Below are 19,027 nucleotides of genomic sequence, written 5' to 3' on the forward strand. Positions count from 1 at the left end.
TAAGAGGATATTTTAACACCAAACAAAGTAAATAATTGCAGCTTGACGCAGGGGTTACCACACTGTTTTGATTATTTTCATTTTACCTCAGGCCAGTTGAAAATTGATTTTGATCACAGACTGGTCTACTGAGAAGCCTTTGGGAGCCCTGCAATCCAGAATTGTTCTTTTGGCATTGACTTTAGTGTAAGAATGCATGGATTAGTGCAGTCAATTCCCCTTACTAAAAGTTCCTAGTAGATAAATTTTCATTGACTCTACACCATATACAAGGTCACTCGTAAACTTTCTGGCACAACAATTTAGATAAGTCATAATTTTCTATTATGAGATACGTCACTACCCTTTTTAGCTTTATATTCTAATATTCCCCCCATTACTGTGCTTCCAGTGACCTCATATATTTTACTGACTCCCACAGAATCCCCACTTCATCCCTCATCTAAAAAGTTTACAAAGCCTCTAATCAAATTCTATTTATTCTTCAAGCTGTTGTGTAATATTTCTCAATGTGTTTTCTGAGGAACACCTGCATTAGAATCATGTGTTAAATATGCAGATCTCTGGGCCCTGCTCTGGATTTACTGAATTAGACTTCTTGGAGATGGGAAACCTGCATTTTAAACAAATGGTGCATATATGGTCCTTAGGTACAATTGGAATTCCAGTTGGGCTGTTTCAAATCCTAAAATATAATGCTATTAAAGTGCTGCACTCAATATGCTAGCAAATTGGGGAAACTCCCCAGTGGCCACAGGACTGAAAAAAGTCAGTTTTTATTCCAATCCCAAAGAAACACAATGCCAAAGAGTATTCAAACTACCACACAATTGCACTCATCTCACACACTAGCAAAGTAATGCTCAAAATTATCCAAGCCAGGCTTCAACAGTATGTGAACCGTGAACTTCCAGATATTCAAGCTGGAATTAGAAAAGGCACAGGAACCAGAGATTAAATTGCCATCATCTGTTGGATCATAGAAAGTAAAGAAGAACTAAAGAGCCTCTTGATGAAAATGAAAGAGGAGAGTGAAAATGTTGGCTTAAAAGTCAACATTCAGAAAACTAAGACCATGGCATCCGGTCCCATCACTGCATGGCAAATAGATGAGGAAACAATGGTAACAGTGAGAGACTATTTTGGGGTGCTCCAAAATCACTGCAGATGGTGACTACAGCCATGAAATTAAAAGGCGCTTGCTGCTTGGAAGTAAAGCTATTACCAACCTGGACAGCACATTAAAAAGCAGAGACATTACTTTGCCAACAAAGGTCTGTCTAGTCAAGGCTATGGTTTTTCCAGTAGTCATGTATGGATGTGAAAGTTGGACTATAAAGAAAGCTGAACACTGAAGAATTGATGCTCTTGAACTGTGGTGTTGGAGAAGACTCTGGAGAGTCCCTTGGACTGCAAGGAGATCCATCCAGTCCATCCTCAAGGAAATCAGTGCTGAATATTCATTGGAAGGTCTGATGCTGAAGATGAAACTCCAATACTTTGGCCACCTGATGCAAAGAAATCACTCATTTGAAAAGACCCTGATGCTGGGAAAGATTGAAGGCAGGAAGAGAAGAGGATGACAGAGGATGAGATGGTTGGATGGTATCACCAACTCAATGACATGGGTTTGGGTAAACTCCGGGAGTTGGTGATGGACAGGGAGGCCTGCCATGGTGCAGTCCATGGGGTTGCAAAGAGTCGGAAATGACTGAGCAACTGAACTGAACTGTTAAGACTTTCATTGTTTAGTTTTCCATATATGAGTGTCTTATTTTGCAAGCTAACCAAAGTTCCTTGATGTTAGGGATCTTCTTTTAAGAAATAATTTTCTAGCACTAAAGAAATGAATGAATGAAGAATTAGGTAGTTGTAATTGAACAAGTAGTTGTTAGGTAGTTTTAAGAATACATTGATCTTTGTAAAGACACCTGTTGGTGAGAACTGGTAGAGTATGCTGCCATTCCAGTTTCTTAAAGAGACAACCTGTGCAAAAACAAATTTATATCGGCAAATCTATTGGTACGTGACAACTTTAGTGTGTATTTTTCATTCCTTGCTTGTAAATGAGTTCATAATTTGCAGTGGATAATGATTAATGTTATCAGCGTGTGATTGAGGCCATATCTATATTTGACCTGCATACTGATCCTTGAGAGGCATGACAAAACTGCTCATTTGTGCTATCTTGTTAATCAGTATTAATTGCTGTGGCTGAAGCCACCATGTAATGAGTCCCATCAGTTGTGAAGACAATTCTAGAAAACGGATGCTTGGTGCATTGGTCTGTTGTTTCCACACACATTAGATGTGGCCTTCTGTTCTCAAGGACCAGATAACTTTACACAGCACTGATGTGGCTTGTTAGTAGAATTGATTTGCTTCAAAGGCTACCTCGGAAACTGGACTTTTTGTACTTTTACAAGGTCCAAAGTAATAGGAAAGTTTTGAATCTGCATTATCTTCTGATAGTCTCTTTGCTTCGGAGGCTACTTACCCAACACAAAAACCCAAGAGTCACCCTTACCTCTTCCTTTTCTCTAACTTAATCCAATCAGATGACAGTTCCTCTGTAGTCTAGACCTATGACATCTCTGAAAGCAATGCCTTATGCCAAACCTTACTTTTACTGGCTGATTTCAGTTCCCGATTTTATCAGTATTACCATTTTCTCTTCCAGCAGTCTCATCTGTCCTTCTAATACATCTGTCACATTGTCATTGTGGAGCCATCATGTTTTTTCTGCATAAAATGCTTTTACGACTCTCATCACTTAAATGATCAAACAGTCTTTAGCTGTCACATATTGGTCCCTCAGCAAACCACAATGAGACCCAGTTCTACCCACCACAGTCCCGCATCAGCTTGGGGGACACCCTTGGTCACAATTCCTGCCATGCTGGGATGCATCCCCACCTATCAGCATGCCAACCACCATTGCACCCAGGCAGAAACTGGCAGCAAACTGAGTCTGAGACCAATCCTGCCTAAAAGCATACCCACAGTAGTTGAACCCATCATAACAGATGGGGCCTCAGAGCCCACATAGTGAGCATGCATAGAGTATATAACTCTGATGACCAGAAAGGAGTGTGTTGCTGGGCCCCGTAGGACATTTCCTGTGTGCTGTGCTAACTCGCTTCAGTCATGTCCAACTCTTTGTGACCCTATGGACTGTAGCCCCCTACCCCTTCCCCCAGCTCCTCTGCCCATGGGATTCTCCAGGCCAGAATACTGGAGTGGGTTGCTGTGCCCTCCTCCAGAGGATCTTCCAGAGTCAGGAGTCAAACCCATATATCTTATGTCTCCTGCATTGGCAGGCAGGTTCTTTGCCACTAGCGTTACCTGGGACGCCAGGACATCTCCAGCATAAGGCCAATTCTCCAAGATCCTAAAATGTAATCTACCTACCATATATATATATATATATATATATATATATATATATATATATATATATACAGAGAATTTGGCGAAATGAGCAGACAGAAAAATATATTTTAATCAAAGGAACAAGAAGAAACCTCTGAGAAAGAAATAAACATATTGGGTTTAACCTATCTACCCGATAAAGAGTTTAAGTAACTAACATGGACCTCGTATTTAGGACACAGAACTCTGCTTAATATTACACAACAACTTAAATGGGAAGAGAATTTGAAAAAGAATAGATAAATGTATATGTGTAACTGAGTCATTTTGCTGTTTAACTAATACAACATTGTTAATCACTTGTACTCCAATATTAAAAAAAAAACATTTTTCTTTTTAAAGCTTAAGGTAATTATCATAAACATAAATGCTACAAATAATACCAAACACCAAACTCAGGAGATGACAGAATGGACACAGTGAGAATTTTATAAAAGAGTTAGAATCTGTAAAGGAGAACTATACAGAGTTGAAGAATATAATAAGTGAGTGACGCAAAGATAGCCTTTTCAATAAATAGGGTGGTAAACTGGACAGATACAAGCAAAAGAATCAGACTGGACTACTCTCTCACAACACATACAAAAATAAATTCAAAATGGATGAAAGACTTAAATGTGATAATTGAAACTACAGAACTGCTAGAAGAAAGCAGACAGGATGCTTTTTGATATTAGTCTTAGAAATATTTGGGGGGGAATATTTCTCCTCATGTGTGGGAAACAAAAGCAAAAATAAGTACGACTGTGTCAAACATGAAACAAAAAGGCAGCCTATTGAATAGAAGTTGTTTTTTAAATGGTATATCCAAAACATACAGGGAAATCATACAACTCAATATCAAAAAGCAAACACAAACAACCCAATTAAAAAATGGGCAGAAGACCTGAATATACATTTCTCCTGAAAAGACATACAGATGGCTAACAGTCACATGAAAAGATGTTCAATATCTCTAATTATTAGAAAAATGCAAATCAAACCTACAAGGAGGTAGCATCTCACACCTGTCCGAATGGCTATCATGAAAAAGACAACAGATAACTGAAAAGAGAATGCTCGTTCACTGTTAGTGGGAATGTAAATTGATGTGTTCAGAATGGAATACAGTGTGGAGGTTCCTCAGAAACTTAGAACTACATGACCCAGTGAGTCCACTTCTGAATATATATACAACGAAATTTTTAAAAAAAAACAACACTAATTTGAAAAGATATGTACCACAATGTTCATTGCAGCATTATTTACAATAGTCCAGTTATGTTAAGAACCTATGTGTCCATCAATAGATGGATAAAGAAGTGGAATATTACTCAGCCTTAAAAAATGAAATCTTGTAGTTTGCAACAACATGGATGGATCTAGAGGATATTATGCTAAGTATAACAAAGAGAAATACTGCCTGATCTCACTTATATGTGCACTCTACAAATAATACAAAATGAAAATAGATTCAGGGATAAACAAACAAGCAGTTGCCAGAGAGGGTGGTTGGGAAAAATAGGTGAAGGTGATTAAGAGGTAAAAGCCTCAGTTGTATAATAAATGGTATGTGATGTACAGCATAACGAATATGTCAGGAATATTCTAGTAACTTTGATGTTTTGGTTACTAAACATCCTAGTTTTTATTTCATAATGTACTCAAATGGCAAGTCACTATGTAGTATACCTCAAATTAATAATTAAACTTCAAAAAATTTTAGTCTCTAGGATGGCAAACAAAGCCTTTGGTTATCTGGTCCCTGCCTAAACTTCGAGCCTTATTTATGGAAGATTCTGTTTTTATTCTCTAGCCACACTAAATTATAGGTTCCTGGAAGGATAATGTGGTTTCACACATCCATGCTTTTGCACTCCCTGCACTTTATAATTGCAGTGCCCTACTCTACCCTGCCATCTTACCTCATAAAGGTTCTATGCAAGTACCATTTCCATGCTGAAGCTTTTCCTGACCACTCCTTTGTTGTCAGTACACCTACTTCATCCCATGCACACTTCATCTTTTTTTTTTCTTGGCCACGCTGCACAGCATGTGCAATCTTAGTACCTCAACCAGGGATTGAATCTACACTTCTTGCAGTGGAAGTTTGGAGTTTTAACCATTGAATTACCAGGGAGATCTCCATACTTCCATCTTTCATTTGTAAAATCTTTATTGAGTTAATCGTTTACATGTCTGACTTACCCAATTAGATTATAAACTTTTGGGGGTATAAAAGTGAATATTTAGAAAGAGAAAAGAAATTACGAAAATTTATAAATTTTCAGAAGCAGATACCAAAACATCTCAAAAACTGGAACTGCTACACACACACACACACATACAAACAGAAGATTATATATGTATATAGCATCATTAACAGGTCAATACATTTCTATAACTCTTTCACTATGTATTTTTGACTACCTGTTTCTTTGAATTGTGGTAAGACCACTTCATATGAAATCTACCCTCTTAGCAAAATTATAAAATAGTATTGTTAACTGTAGACAATGTTGTACACCAGATTCTAGAACTTAGTTATCTTGCCTAATGGAAACTTTATATCTATTTAAAAACAACTCTCCTTTTTCCTTCCCCCAGAACTCAACCAGTGCCATTTTATTTCCTGTTGGTTTATCCATGTTAACACATATTGCAGAATGTATTTTTTATAGCTGGATAATATTCCATTACATGTGTAGACTGTATTTTCTTTTTATCCTTTTGTTGATGAACATTTAGGTTGTTTCCACATTTGAATATAATAATGCTGCAAATATCTCTTCAAGATCCTGGTTGTAATTCTTTTCAATATCTACCCAGAAGTAGGATTACTGGATCATATGTTAGTTTCATTTGTAATTTGGCAGGAAGGGCACTTCCATACTGTTCTGCATATCAGCTGCACCATGTTACATACCCACCAACAATGTACAGAGTTCTAGGTTCTCCACAACTTGAACACTTATTATTTCTTGTTGTTTTTAATAATAGGCATAATAACAAGTGTCAGGTAACATTTACTATGGTTGTGATTTACATTTCCCGGATGACTAGAGATCTCAAGTATCTTTTCATATAATTGTTGAGCATTTGTACATCTTTAAGAAATATCTATTCAAGTCTGTTGCCATTTAAAATTTGGGTTCTTTGTGGGTTTGCTGTTGCAGTGTAGAAATTTCGTATATATTATGAAGATTAATTCCCTATGAAATATTTGATTGCAGATACCTTCCTCCATTCCATAGGTTGCTTTTCATGCTATTGTTTCCCTTATTGTGCCATTTATCTTGATATAGTCCCCCTTACCTACTTTCCTTTCATTCCTTATGTTTTTGGTCATGTGTATACAAAAGCATTGCTTTAGAGCAGTGTCTTAAAGATTTCCCCCTCTATTTTCTTCTAGAAAACTTTTGCAGTTTCTCATCTTACCTTTAAGTCTTTAGTCCATTTTTTGTTGATTTTTGTGTATGGTATAATATCATTCTTCTGCATGTAGATATTCACTTGTGCCAGCACCATTTCCCCATTGTGTAATCTTGGCATCTTTTTGAAGGTGAGGCAACCCAATCCAGTATTCTTGCCTGGAGAATCCCATGGACGGAGGAGCCTGGAGGGCTACAGTCCACGGGGTCGCAAAGAGTCGGACACGACTGAGCGACTTCACTTCACTTTGACCATATATGTGAGTTTATTTCCGGGCTCTCTATTCTATTCCATTGGTCTATATATCTTTCCTTTTTTTTTTTTTAATATTTATTTCTTTGGCTGAGTTTGGTCTTAGCTGCAGCTTGAAGGATCTAGTTCCCTGACTGGTGATCAAACCTAGGCCCCTGCACTGAGCATGCACAGTCTTTGCCACTGGACCACCTGTTCAGTTCAGCTCAGGCACTCAGTTGTGTCCAACTTTTTGTGACCCCATGGACTGCAGCACACCAGGACTCCCAGTCCATCACCAACTCCCAGAGTTTACTCAAACCCATGTCCATTGAGTTGGTGATGCCATCCAACCATCTCATTCTCTGTCATCCCCTTCTCTTCCCGCCTTCAATCTTTCCCAGCATCAGGGACTTTTCAAATGAGTGGTTTCTTCGTATCAGGTGGCCAAAGTATTGGAGTTTCAGCTTCAGCATCCGTCCTTCCAATGAATATTCAGGACTGATTTCCTTTAAGCTGAACTCGTTGGATCTCATTGCTGTCCAAGGGACTCTCAAGAGTCTTCTCCAACACTACAGTTCAAAAGCATCAATTCTTCAGTGCTCAGCTTTCTTTAGAGCCCAACTCTCACATCCATACATGACTACTGGATAAACCATAGCCTTAACTAGATGGACATTTGTTGGCAAAGTAATGTCTCTGCCTTTTAATATGCTGTCTAGGTTGCTCGTAACTTTTCTTCCAAGGAGTAAGCGTCTTTTAATTTCATGGCTGCAATCACCATCTGTAGTGATTTTGCAGCCCAGAAAAATAAAGTCTGCCACTGTTTCCAGTGTTTCTCCATCTATTTGGCATGAAGTGATGGGAACAGATGCCGTGATCTTAGTTTTCTGAATGTTGAGCTTTAAGCCAACTTTGTCACTCTCCTCCTTCACTTTCATCAAGGGCTTCTTTAGTTCTTCTTTACCTTCTGCCATAAGGGTGGTGTATCTGCCTATTTGAGATTATAGATGTTTCTTCAGGCAATCTTGATTCCAGGTTGTGCTTCATCCAGCCCAGCATTTCTCATGATGTACCCTGCATATAAGTTAAATAATCACGGTGACAATGCACAGCCTTGACATACTCCTTTTCCTATTTGGAACCAGTCTGTTGTTCCATGTCCAGTTCTAACTGTTGCTTCCCAAGCTGCATACTGATTTCTCAAGAGGGAGGTCAGGTCGTCTGGTATTCCAATCTCTTGTTTTTAGAAAAGTACTCTTAAACATGAATGTGAATTTAAAGTTATTTGAAATTATTCCTCGAGGAGTATAGTTTTCAATTTTATCTGAAACCAGAACCCATCTATTTTTGCTTTATACACTTGATCTTTTATAGGAAAAATTATATCCTTATGTTGATGTTCATTTTAACCATTTTCAAAAATCTTCATTTCTTCATATATTCAGGTTTCTGTCTGAGCATATACTTATGCCTGAAGAAATTTTTTTTTAACACTGAGTATAGTGCAAGCCTTCTTGTAATTAGTTCTCTATGATTTTTTTGTCTGAGTTTATTATTTCTTCTTAATTTTGAAAGATATGTTTTGTTGAGCATAAAATTCTTTATGACAGTTTTCTGTTTTTGTTTGTTTGTTTTAGCACTTTAAAGATGTCACTTCTGGCTTACATAGTTTCAAATGAGAATTAAGCTGTAATTATTATCTTTGATTTCCCTAGGATTGTTTCTTTTTCCTCTGGCTACCTTCAAGATTCTTACTTTATTTTGTAATTTTAAACAGTTTTAACATGATATGTTTATGTGTTTTCACATGGTATTTATCCTGCTTGGCACTTCCCAAAATCTTGGACGTGTGATAATTTGTCTTTTATTATTTTTCCAAAAATGTCAGCCATTATTTTTTAAAATTATTTTCATAAAGAAATTATTTCTTCAACCCTATTCTCTTCGTTTTTAGTCTTATATGATACCAATTACATACATAAATGATCATTTTATATTATTCCTCATCTTAGCTCTTTGATGCTCTGTTCTGATTTATCTTTTTTCTCACTTTTGGCAGTTACTATTGATTTATTTTTTAGGTCACTGATGAGTCAGTTAAAGGCATTCTTCATTACTGTTACTTTGGGCTTTTTTCCTTAATACCTGAGAAAGTTTTGAATTTTACATAAAATTTTAATATTTGGTAAGAGATTAGTTTACAAAGGTTAAAAATTATTTCTTTTTTGATTATGAGACACTCACCAAGAGATCTACCTCTTAACAAATTTTCAAGTGCACAATATAATATTATTAACTATAGGTACCAGGTTTCACAGGTCTTTAGAACTTAATCATAGAAGCAAAAATCCTCAACAAAATGCTAATAAACCAATTCTGTAGCACATTAACAGGATCATACACCATGACCAAATAAGATTTATCCCTGGAATGAAAAGATGATTTAACATAACCAAATCAATTAATATGATCCCCCACACTGACAAAATGAAGGATAAAAATCACATGATCATCTCAATACATGGAAAGGGAGTGTGTGACGAAATTTAACACCCTTCCATCATAAAACTTTCAAACTACTTATAGATGGAATTTATTTTAATATATTGCAGGACACATGTTACAGACTATGTTTTAACTTACATATCAATATCATTCGTTTTTATAGTTTCCATTGCTCTGCTGAAATTACCCATGTGTCCTTGCATGCTGTCCATATGATGTTTATGATGGACATATTTAGATAAACATATTAATTGCACTTGTTTTAAATTCTCTGTCAGAGCCTGATTCTATTAATTGTTTTGTCTCTTAATAATGGGTTGTTTTCTTATATATGTGTGTGTGTGTTTATTTGCATCTCATAATCTGACTGATGGCAGACTTGTCTATAGGGCAATAGAGCGTGATATAACCAATCATCATCTTTAATGATAGTCATCTTTATGTTCACTATTCACTTAGCAATTACAGTTTTAAATTGTTGCAACGGGTATTATGAAAGTATATGAAACTACGTCTATTGAAGGCTTATGTTTCTGTACTTTGCTTGGTTAATCTTAAAGAAGTATGACCATTTTACAATTCTTTTACTTCAGTATAACTTGACCACAGAACTTGCAGTGTCAAAGTAAATTTTTAGAGATGATGATAAAGATAATGGTACTGTATTATTGTCGTTATTATTCACTCATTAAGTCATGTCCAATTATTTGCTACCCCATGAAGGGTAACCCGTGCAAGCTCCTCTGTCCATGGGATTTCCCTGGCAAGAATACTAAAGGAGGTCACCATTTCCTTCCCTAGGGGATCTTCCCAACCCAGGGATTGAACCCGCATCTCCCTGCATTAGCAGGCAGATTCTTTACCATTGAGCCACCAAGGGAACCTAGCTGTAGTGAGGAATAACTAATTGCAAAGTGGCCTTAGCTGTTATACTTAATATTTGAAACAGAATAAATACATTAAAAAAAAAACTGAGTCGGTCGATGCACACATGAAACAATTACACTTTCTCTTACTCTTTCAGAATTGAGAAATAATTCACTTTACATATTATTTACCCATGTAAAGTATGTAGTTCATTGGTTTTTAATACGTTCGCTGAATTAAACATATTAAACCATCACAACAGCCTAATTTTAAAATGTTTTTATTTCACCAACAGGAAACTCCATGCCTATTATTTGTCATTCCACATCCCCACACCCCTCTCCCACCAAACCTAGGTAACCATTAATCTATTCTACAGATTTGCCTGTTCTGGATATTTCCTATAAATGGAATGATATGAAATGTTGGCTTCTGTGATTGACTTATTTCACTTAGCATAATATCTTTAAGGTCCATCCAGGTCATAGCATGTATCAGTACTTATTCAATTTTATTGCCCAATGATAATCCAGTGTATATGCATTCCACATTTTGTTTATCCATTCCTTCATCAGGTGATGGACATTGGGTTGTTTCCACCTTTTAGCTCTTGTAAACAGTGATGCTGTGAACATTTGTGTACAAGTTTTTATTTGAATATCTGTTTTTAATTCTCTTGGTATATATCTAGGATTGGAATTTATGTTTTATATGATTACTCTATGTTTAACTTTTTGAGGAACTGCCAAGCTGTTTTCCAAAGTGGTTGCAACATCTTCCCTTCCTACCAGCAATGTTTGAAGATTCCAATTTCTCCACATCATCACCAAGCTTTATTTTTTTCTCTCTCTCTTTTCTATTATAGCTATTCTAGTGGGTGTGAAGTGATATCTCCTTGTGGTTTTGACTTGCATTTTCCTAATGACTAATGATGTTAAACATCTTTTCATGTGCACATTTGCTCCTTGTATATCTTTGAAGAAACATCTGTTCCAATGCTTTGCCCAATTTTTTATTGGTTTACTTGTCTTTTTTATTGTGGCAAAATATTTGCATCATAAAAGCAATCATTTTAGACTTTTTACAGTGTACAGTTCTGAGACTTTAAAGTAAGTAATTCACACTGTTGTCTACCCACCACCACTCTTCATCTCCAGAACTTTTTCACCTTCCCAAACTAAAACGTTATACACGTTATACACTAATTCTCTTTCGTTCTTCACCTCAGTCCTTGACAATTACCATTTTACGTTTTGTGTCTCTATATTTGACTGTTCTAGGTACCTCATATTAATGATACCTTATGACTGGATATTTCACTTAGCATACTGTCTTCAAAGTACTTTAATGCAGCATATATCAAAATATCCTTCCCTTTTCCTCCCTATTTTTTGGCCATGCCACGGGCCATGTGGGATCTTAGTTCCCTGACCAGGGATCAAACCTGTGCCCCCTGCAGTGAAAGCTCAGAGTCTTAAGAATTGGACTGCCAGGGAAGTCCCCAGTATCATTTTTTCAAAAGATTGTTCATTCCTCATTGATCTGTATGGGCATTCTTTTACCTTTTATGTAATTTGAAGTGAGGTACAATTTATATGGGTCACTAGAAAAGCATAGGGGAAAAAAATCTGTAAGGTTGTGGTTTTCAGAAGCTAAACTTTTAGTTAAATATTCATGTTTCTTTTGAGTACAATGTGATAATGAACTTGTTTCTGTTTCACAACAAAGTCTTGAAGGGTATATTTCATGTTTTCAGAATGTATTTACTTTAGCATTTGCAAGTATAAGCCACTTGTATGATTCTTGGATGTGAATCCCAGATGGCACTAGTGGTAAAGAACTCGCCTGTTAAAGCAGGATATGTAAGAAACGTGGATTTGATCCATGGGTCGGGAAAGAGTCTCTGGAGGAGGGCGTGGCAACCCACTCCAGTTTTCTTGCCTGCAGAATCCCATGGACAGAGGAGCCTGGCAGGCTATAGTCCATAGGTTCACAAAGAGTCAGACATGACTGAAGCGACTTAGTACATGCACACACACATGCTTCTTGGATAAATACTTTTAAATTTGAGTATACAGAAAGTTAACTGAGTTTTTAAATGCATTTTCTGCTGAACAGGATAGATTAAAATGTAAACGTCTTTTGCCAAATAGAAATTAATATTACATTATCTCAATTTCTCTGTTATATCCAATAAAACTTTTAGTAATTGGAAATGAAGCAGCTAGAGATCCCAGTTCCTGAGGTGTGTTTTAATGGGAAAAGTTTCTGACCTGTCAATTTTAAATAGTCCATGAAAAGAAGTGTTTACCATGACTTTGCTTTTAGACTTGAACTGAAAAAAAATTACAGTTATGTTCTGATCACAGCTCCTATTGTCCCACCAATGATAGTGACAAAAGAAATTTTCTACCTCTAATTACAAAGCTAGGATGAACCAGTTGAAACATTTTAGACCAAAGATCATTAAAGATTATCTGATATTTAGCCCTCAAAGTGTTTGTTTGACACACAGTATTTTTAAAGTTAAACTTGGTTTCCTTCATATTGTTAAATAGAAGGATTTAAAATAAAAGATTGAACTTTAAATTTTCCTTGGAATCCAAATCCTCTGGCAATATGGGATCTGCATTCCCATGTGCTAATTATAGGCTGAAACTGAAATGTATTCTTTAGATCATCACTCTCTTTTTTCTTTGAAACTGAGATGCTGTTCAAATGAACAATTATTACTATTAGGTATTACAATTAACTGGAGAAGGGAATGGCAATCCACTCCAGTATTTTTGCCTGGAGAATCCCATGGGCGGAGGAACCTGGCAGGCTGCAGTCCATGGGGTCACAAAGAGTCTGACACAACTGAGCGACTCTCTCTCTCACACACGCACATTACACTTACATGTGTGTTTCATGTAGAGGCCCATTACATTTGTGTTACTTGCTGGACCTTCATTCATTTATGTTCTTGCTGTACCTGATCTGTACTCACCCTAGTGTATTTTCCTATGACTGTCTTAACAAATTACCATAAGCCTGTGGCTTAAAATAACAAAAACTTCTTTTCTCATTCTCCAAGTGGCTGGAAGTCTGCAATCACATGTTAACGTGTTTGCCTCTTTCTGGAGGCTCTAGAGGGTCTATGTTTCATGCCTCTGTCTTAACCTCTGGTGGCTACAGTCAATTCTTGGCATTCCTTGTCTTGTAGATCCATCATTCCAATCTCTGCCTCTTTCTTCACATCACTTTCTTATCTGTGTTTGACTGTCTCAAATACCCCTCTGCCTTTTTTCGATAAAAATACCTGTCCTTGGATTTGGGGGCCCATACAAATCCAAGATTCATCTAATCTCAAGATTCTTAATTACATCTGTAAGATTCTTTCTCCACATAAGGCAATATTCTCTTGTTCAAGGGGTTAGGACTGTTTTGGGGGCTACCACTACATTCCCCACTGTACAGATAAGAAAACTGAATCCTAGACAGGTTAAGTAACTCATTCAGAATCATGCAACTAGTTTATGAGACAGAGTTGATTCAAGAACCCTAGTTTATGGAGTCTAAAACATCCTTTCTGCCATCATATGCTACCGTCACTTCTGCTCACTTTATTTTCCAAATAAATAGAGAATAAACAGACATAATATGTTGCCTGTAGCTTTATTTGATTGTAATTTTGTTAGTTTGCCTAATGGAGACCTTTAGAAGTCACATATTCATTTCAAAAGGATCAGCACAGTAAGTCTAGCTATGATATGCCATCATACAAAGATATTACAGAGTCATTGACTTTATTACTGTGGAATTCTATTTTTTGTAGAATTAATCTGAATGTGGTTAGTGAGCTACTTTGCGGGTCACTATCTGACTAAGCTATTGTCAGAGTAGTTTCCAGTAGATAAAATCTATTCTACCATTACCCCTGTTTTGTTGAGGGTACTTTAAGTTTAGTTCTCAGTGGTAAAAGTGGAGTTGTACTGAGCCATCTATATCCTCCCCCACCCTTTCTTTGTAGCCCTCTCTGACCTAAACACACACAGACACACACACACACAGATGAACATGCTGTATTGTAGTCTTCCTGTCCCAGTGTACAGCTATCAAAGAATAAGCCAACTGACAGACCAAGATAACAAATCCTGCTTTTTGACACATTAACACTATCTTGAAAAGTAAATACCATTTTGAATATAAGTTCAATAAAAGAGTAAAAATGTTATCATAAATTGATCTCGCCCTGGTTTCTCTTCACTGTGCTCTTTCAGTCCCCTTGACACCTGAATATATAAGCTACAAACTTACACAATGGCAATTATAATTTGTCCACTGTCTACTTCGGGAAACCTACAAGTTCTGAAATGAGCTAGGAAATTTGAACATCCAGCAAAATCACTCTGTACAATTCATTATCGGAGATGTACAAGTTTATTCCTTTTGGTGTAAATTATTTGAGTTTTTACTCAAAGGATGCAGTGTGTTAGTTTTCTAGGACTGCAATACAAATTACTACAAACTCGGTTCCTTAAAAACAGGGGGTTAATTTTCTTACAGTTTTAGGGGCTGGAAGATCGGAGTGTCAGCCACATTGCTTTTTGTTTTGTTTTGTTTGTTTTTTTGATGTCTCTTTCCTTGGCTTGGAGATGGTCATCTGCTTGACGCTCTTTCACATGGTCTTTTCTCTGTGCACTCATCCCTCATGTCTCTGTGTCCTAATCTGTTTTCATAAGGGCACCAGTCATATTGGATTTTGGTCTACCCTGATACCCTTTCAGTTCAGTTCAGTCGCTCAGTCATGTCTGACTCTTTGCGACCCCATGGACTGCAGCACACCAGGCTTCTCTGTCCATCACCAACTCCCGGAGTTCACTCAAACTCATGTCCATTGAGTTAGTGATACCATCCAACCATCTCATCCTCTGTCTTCCCCTTCTCCTCCCACCTTCAATCTTTCCCAGCATCAGAGTCTTCTCCAATGAGTCAGTTCCTCACATCAGGTAGCCAAAGTATTGGAGTTTCAGCTTCAGCATCAGTCCTTTCAATGAATATTCAGGACTGATTTCCTTTAGGATGGACTGGTTGGATCTCCTTGCAGTCCAAGGGACTCTCCAGAGTCTTCTTCAACACCACAGTTCAAAAGCATCAATTCTTCAGTGTTCAGCTTTCTTTATAGTCCAACTTTCACATCCATACATGGCTACTGGAAAAACCATAGCTTTGCCTAGACAGACTTTGTTGGCAAAGTAATGTCTCTGCTTTTTAATATGCTTTCTAGGTTGGTCATAACTTTTCTTCCAAGGAGCAAGGGTCTTTTAATTTCATGGCTGCAGTCACCGTCTGCAGTGATTTTGGAGCCCAAAAAACTAAAGTCTGTCACTGTTTCCATGGTTTCCTCATCTATTTGCCATGAAGTGATGGGACCAGATGCCATGATTTTAGTTTTCTGAATGTTGAGTTTTAAGCCAACTTTTTCACTCTCTCTTTCACTTTCATCAAGACGCTCTTTAGTTCTTCTTCACTTTCTGCCATAATGGTGGTTTCTACATATCTGAGATTATTTATATTTCTCCTGGCAATCTTGATTCCAGTTTGTGCTTCATCCAGCCCAGGATTTTCTCATGATGTACTCTGTGTCTAAGTTAAATAAGCAGGGTGACAATATACAGCCTTGATGTACTCCTTTTCCTATTTGGAACCAGTCTGTTGTTCCATGTCCAGTTCCAAGTGTTGCTCCCTGATCTGCATACAGATTTCTCAAGAGGCAGGTCAGGTGGCCTGATATTCCAATCTCTTTAAAGAGTTTTCCACAGCTTGTTGTGATCCACACAGTCAAAGGCTTTGCCATAGTCAATAAAGCAGAAATAGATGTTTTTCTAGAACTCGCTTGTTTTTTTGATGATCCAGCGGATGTTGGTAATTTGACCTCTGGTTCCTCTGTCTTTTCTAAAACCAGCTTGAAGATCTGGAATTTCATGGTTCATGTACTGTTGAAGCCTTGCTTGGAGAATTTTCAGCATTACCTTGCTAGCTTGTGAGATGAATGCAATTGTGCGGTAGTTTGAGCATTCTTTGGCATTGCCTTTCTTAGCAATTGGAAGGAAAACTGACCATTTCCAGTTCTGTGGCCACTGCTGAGTTTTCCTTGTTTGCTGGCACATTGAGTGTAGCACTTTCATACCATCATCTTTTAGGATTTGAGATAGCTCAGCTGGAATTCCATCACCTCCACTAGCTTTGTTTTTAGTGATGCTTCCTAAGGCCCACTTGACTTTGGATTAAATATTTACTGAGCATGGCCCAGCCCAATAGAATAGAACCCAGTTTGCCTCTCAGTCAGCCTCTCCCATCAGGAACCTTCCAAAGTCTGTAAGATCATAGTAAAAGCAGGAGAATTCCAGAAAAAGCATCTACTTCTGCTTCATTGACTATGCTAAGTCTTTTGTCTTGTGGATCACAACAAACTGTGGAAAAGTTTAAAACCATGTTTACTTTTATTTTCCTATACTTACTACTCTCTATAACTCACATTTAGAAGAGAAAAGAAAATAAAGGGATTTTCTGCTTAATTTCTTATCACTTTTCTGTTTTATATATACATTTTTCATCCTTGCTGTGAAATAACTGGATTATATTCAAGGTAAATGAACTTGTCCTAGCCTGGTTAGACAAACGACTAAAATGAAAGCAACCTCAGTTTTTTCCACTTTCCTGAGATCTGAGGTAGAGAAGGAAGATTAGCATAAATCTCTGCTTCTCCCTTATTTTTACCTGCCCTCTTTCCTTACAGCAGGATATCAAGGCTTCTAGAAACCTTAATATACATCCCTCTTCTCCACTCATGTTCACACCCCCTACCCCTTATGAGACAGTAAGTATCAACAGTGAACTGGTGTTGTAAAAACTGTCTGATTATTCTTCCTTTAGGCTGAGGTAATTAAGTTCAAACCTAGGAACCTGATGGGAAAGAAAATTCTAAATGCAAATGTACCTTTTCTTCACTTGTAATCTTGTCCACTCTGCCTTCTGATAATACGCATGTGTGTGTGTTAGTTGCTTAGTTGTGTCCAATTCTTTGCAACCCCATAGACGGCAGCCCACCAGGCCCCTCCATCCATGGGATTCTCCAGGCAAGAGCACTGGAGTGGGCTGCCATTTCCTTCTCCAAAAGGAACTATAGAAAGAAAGAAAGTGAAGTCGCTCAGCCATGTCCAAGTCTGCGACCCCATGGACTATAGACTACCAGGCTCCTCCATCCTTGGAATTTTTCAGGCAAGAATACTGGAGTGGGTTGCCATTTCCTTCTCCATAAGAATGATATATCAAGAGAGAAATAGGAGAAAATTTGAGTTATAAAGTGAAACATCTGAACATTCAAAGATTTATTTAAATTTAGATGTACTCTTTCATTTAATTCTTGAGGGGTTTATTTTTGCTTAAACTACTGGCAGTAGCTATTTACTCTCAACAGTTGGTTAATTACATCAGTTGACCAGAGAAATCTTTACTGTCTCTAAATCCCCAGTTATTTGCCTCTTGAGAGATAGATGTTTAATGACAAAAGCCTTTCTTCAGTTGAGTCTCTTTGGATAACATTGCCCCCATGCTGCCCCTCTCTTACCCTGCAGATTACTAAGAAACTCATCTGGTTAAGTCATCTCCTGTGAAGAGATTAGAAGGGTAGGATTCATCTCATTGCCCCTACTGTGATGTGTCAGAGCTTGATCATATTGCCCACCTACTCAATACAGACAGAAACACTGGGGGGCATTAAAATAGCATATAGATGCTTGTGCCATTGTGGTATGAAAACAATTAAATTCATCTTCAAGTAGATAATGTATGGTATCACAGCCTTAATGATTTTGACTCTTCAGGAGGTAGAAACATAGATTAAATTGGACTAGCATCTGCTCAGACTGGACATGAATGTCGGGGTGAAAGTAAGGACAGGATTATTTAATAAACAGTTTGGATAACATGAGATAATAAAGCAGCGATTTCTTTTTCAAACTGCATTACATAAAGTCCCAATTAGGAGGTGGGGTTTGGCTACCTCTAATCCTTTCCCTACTGAAGTCATTTCAACTAGACATTTCTATTATATATATATATATTTTTTAAATATATAGATACATATATACATTATATCCATAGGTCTATATGAAAAGTGGGTATCATTCAAAAAGCATTTAATACAAAGTTCACATTTATGTTTTAAAATTTTAGTTTCTGATTAATAGTTCATCCTCCAAAACGTGTTCTCATGTTTTGAGAGATTTTCTTCCTGATTTGTGAATATATTTATATTAAAAATCTTAAGTATGTAAAATAAAAATAAGCATTGTTATATCCTTAAATATTTTTTATTGAATAAGTTTCCTTCCCAGAGTGACAATTCACATGCATCATCAGCCTTTCCCTATTCTTGTTTTCAGCAGTCAGAATAACAAGTGCTACTATGTTGTCTGATGTATCTGAAGCCAGGCTCTGACAGAAACAGAGTTTCCTTGCTTTCTTCTCCTTGGCAATTACTAAGGCTTTCATCTGACATTTATACCTCTGTGATTTGGTGGCTGCCACTCTT

At 37.1% G+C, this 19,027-nt stretch overlaps 1 protein-coding gene across 8 annotated transcripts in view; it reads left to right on the forward strand.

Moving 5' to 3' along the window:
• EDA (ectodysplasin A) overlaps positions 1 to 19,027 on the forward strand; it is a 358,964-nt gene that overhangs the window by 202,260 nt on the left and 137,677 nt on the right. For 4 of the 8 annotated variants that reach the window (XM_070290288.1, XM_070290289.1, XM_070290290.1 and 1 more), the window contains exon 2: positions 6,974 to 7,102. The exons of the other annotated variants lie outside the window; for them this stretch is intronic. In XM_070290288.1, coding sequence (XP_070146389.1) covers positions 6,974 to 7,102 — 129 coding nt within the window. The remainder of the gene's footprint in view (positions 1 to 6,973; positions 7,103 to 19,027) is intronic. 8 annotated transcript variants of the gene reach the window in all.

The sequence above is a fragment of the Ovis canadensis genome, chromosome X (genome assembly GCF_042477335.2).
Source record: "Ovis canadensis isolate MfBH-ARS-UI-01 breed Bighorn chromosome X, ARS-UI_OviCan_v2, whole genome shotgun sequence".
NCBI classification, from domain to species: domain Eukaryota; kingdom Metazoa; phylum Chordata; class Mammalia; order Artiodactyla; family Bovidae; genus Ovis; species Ovis canadensis.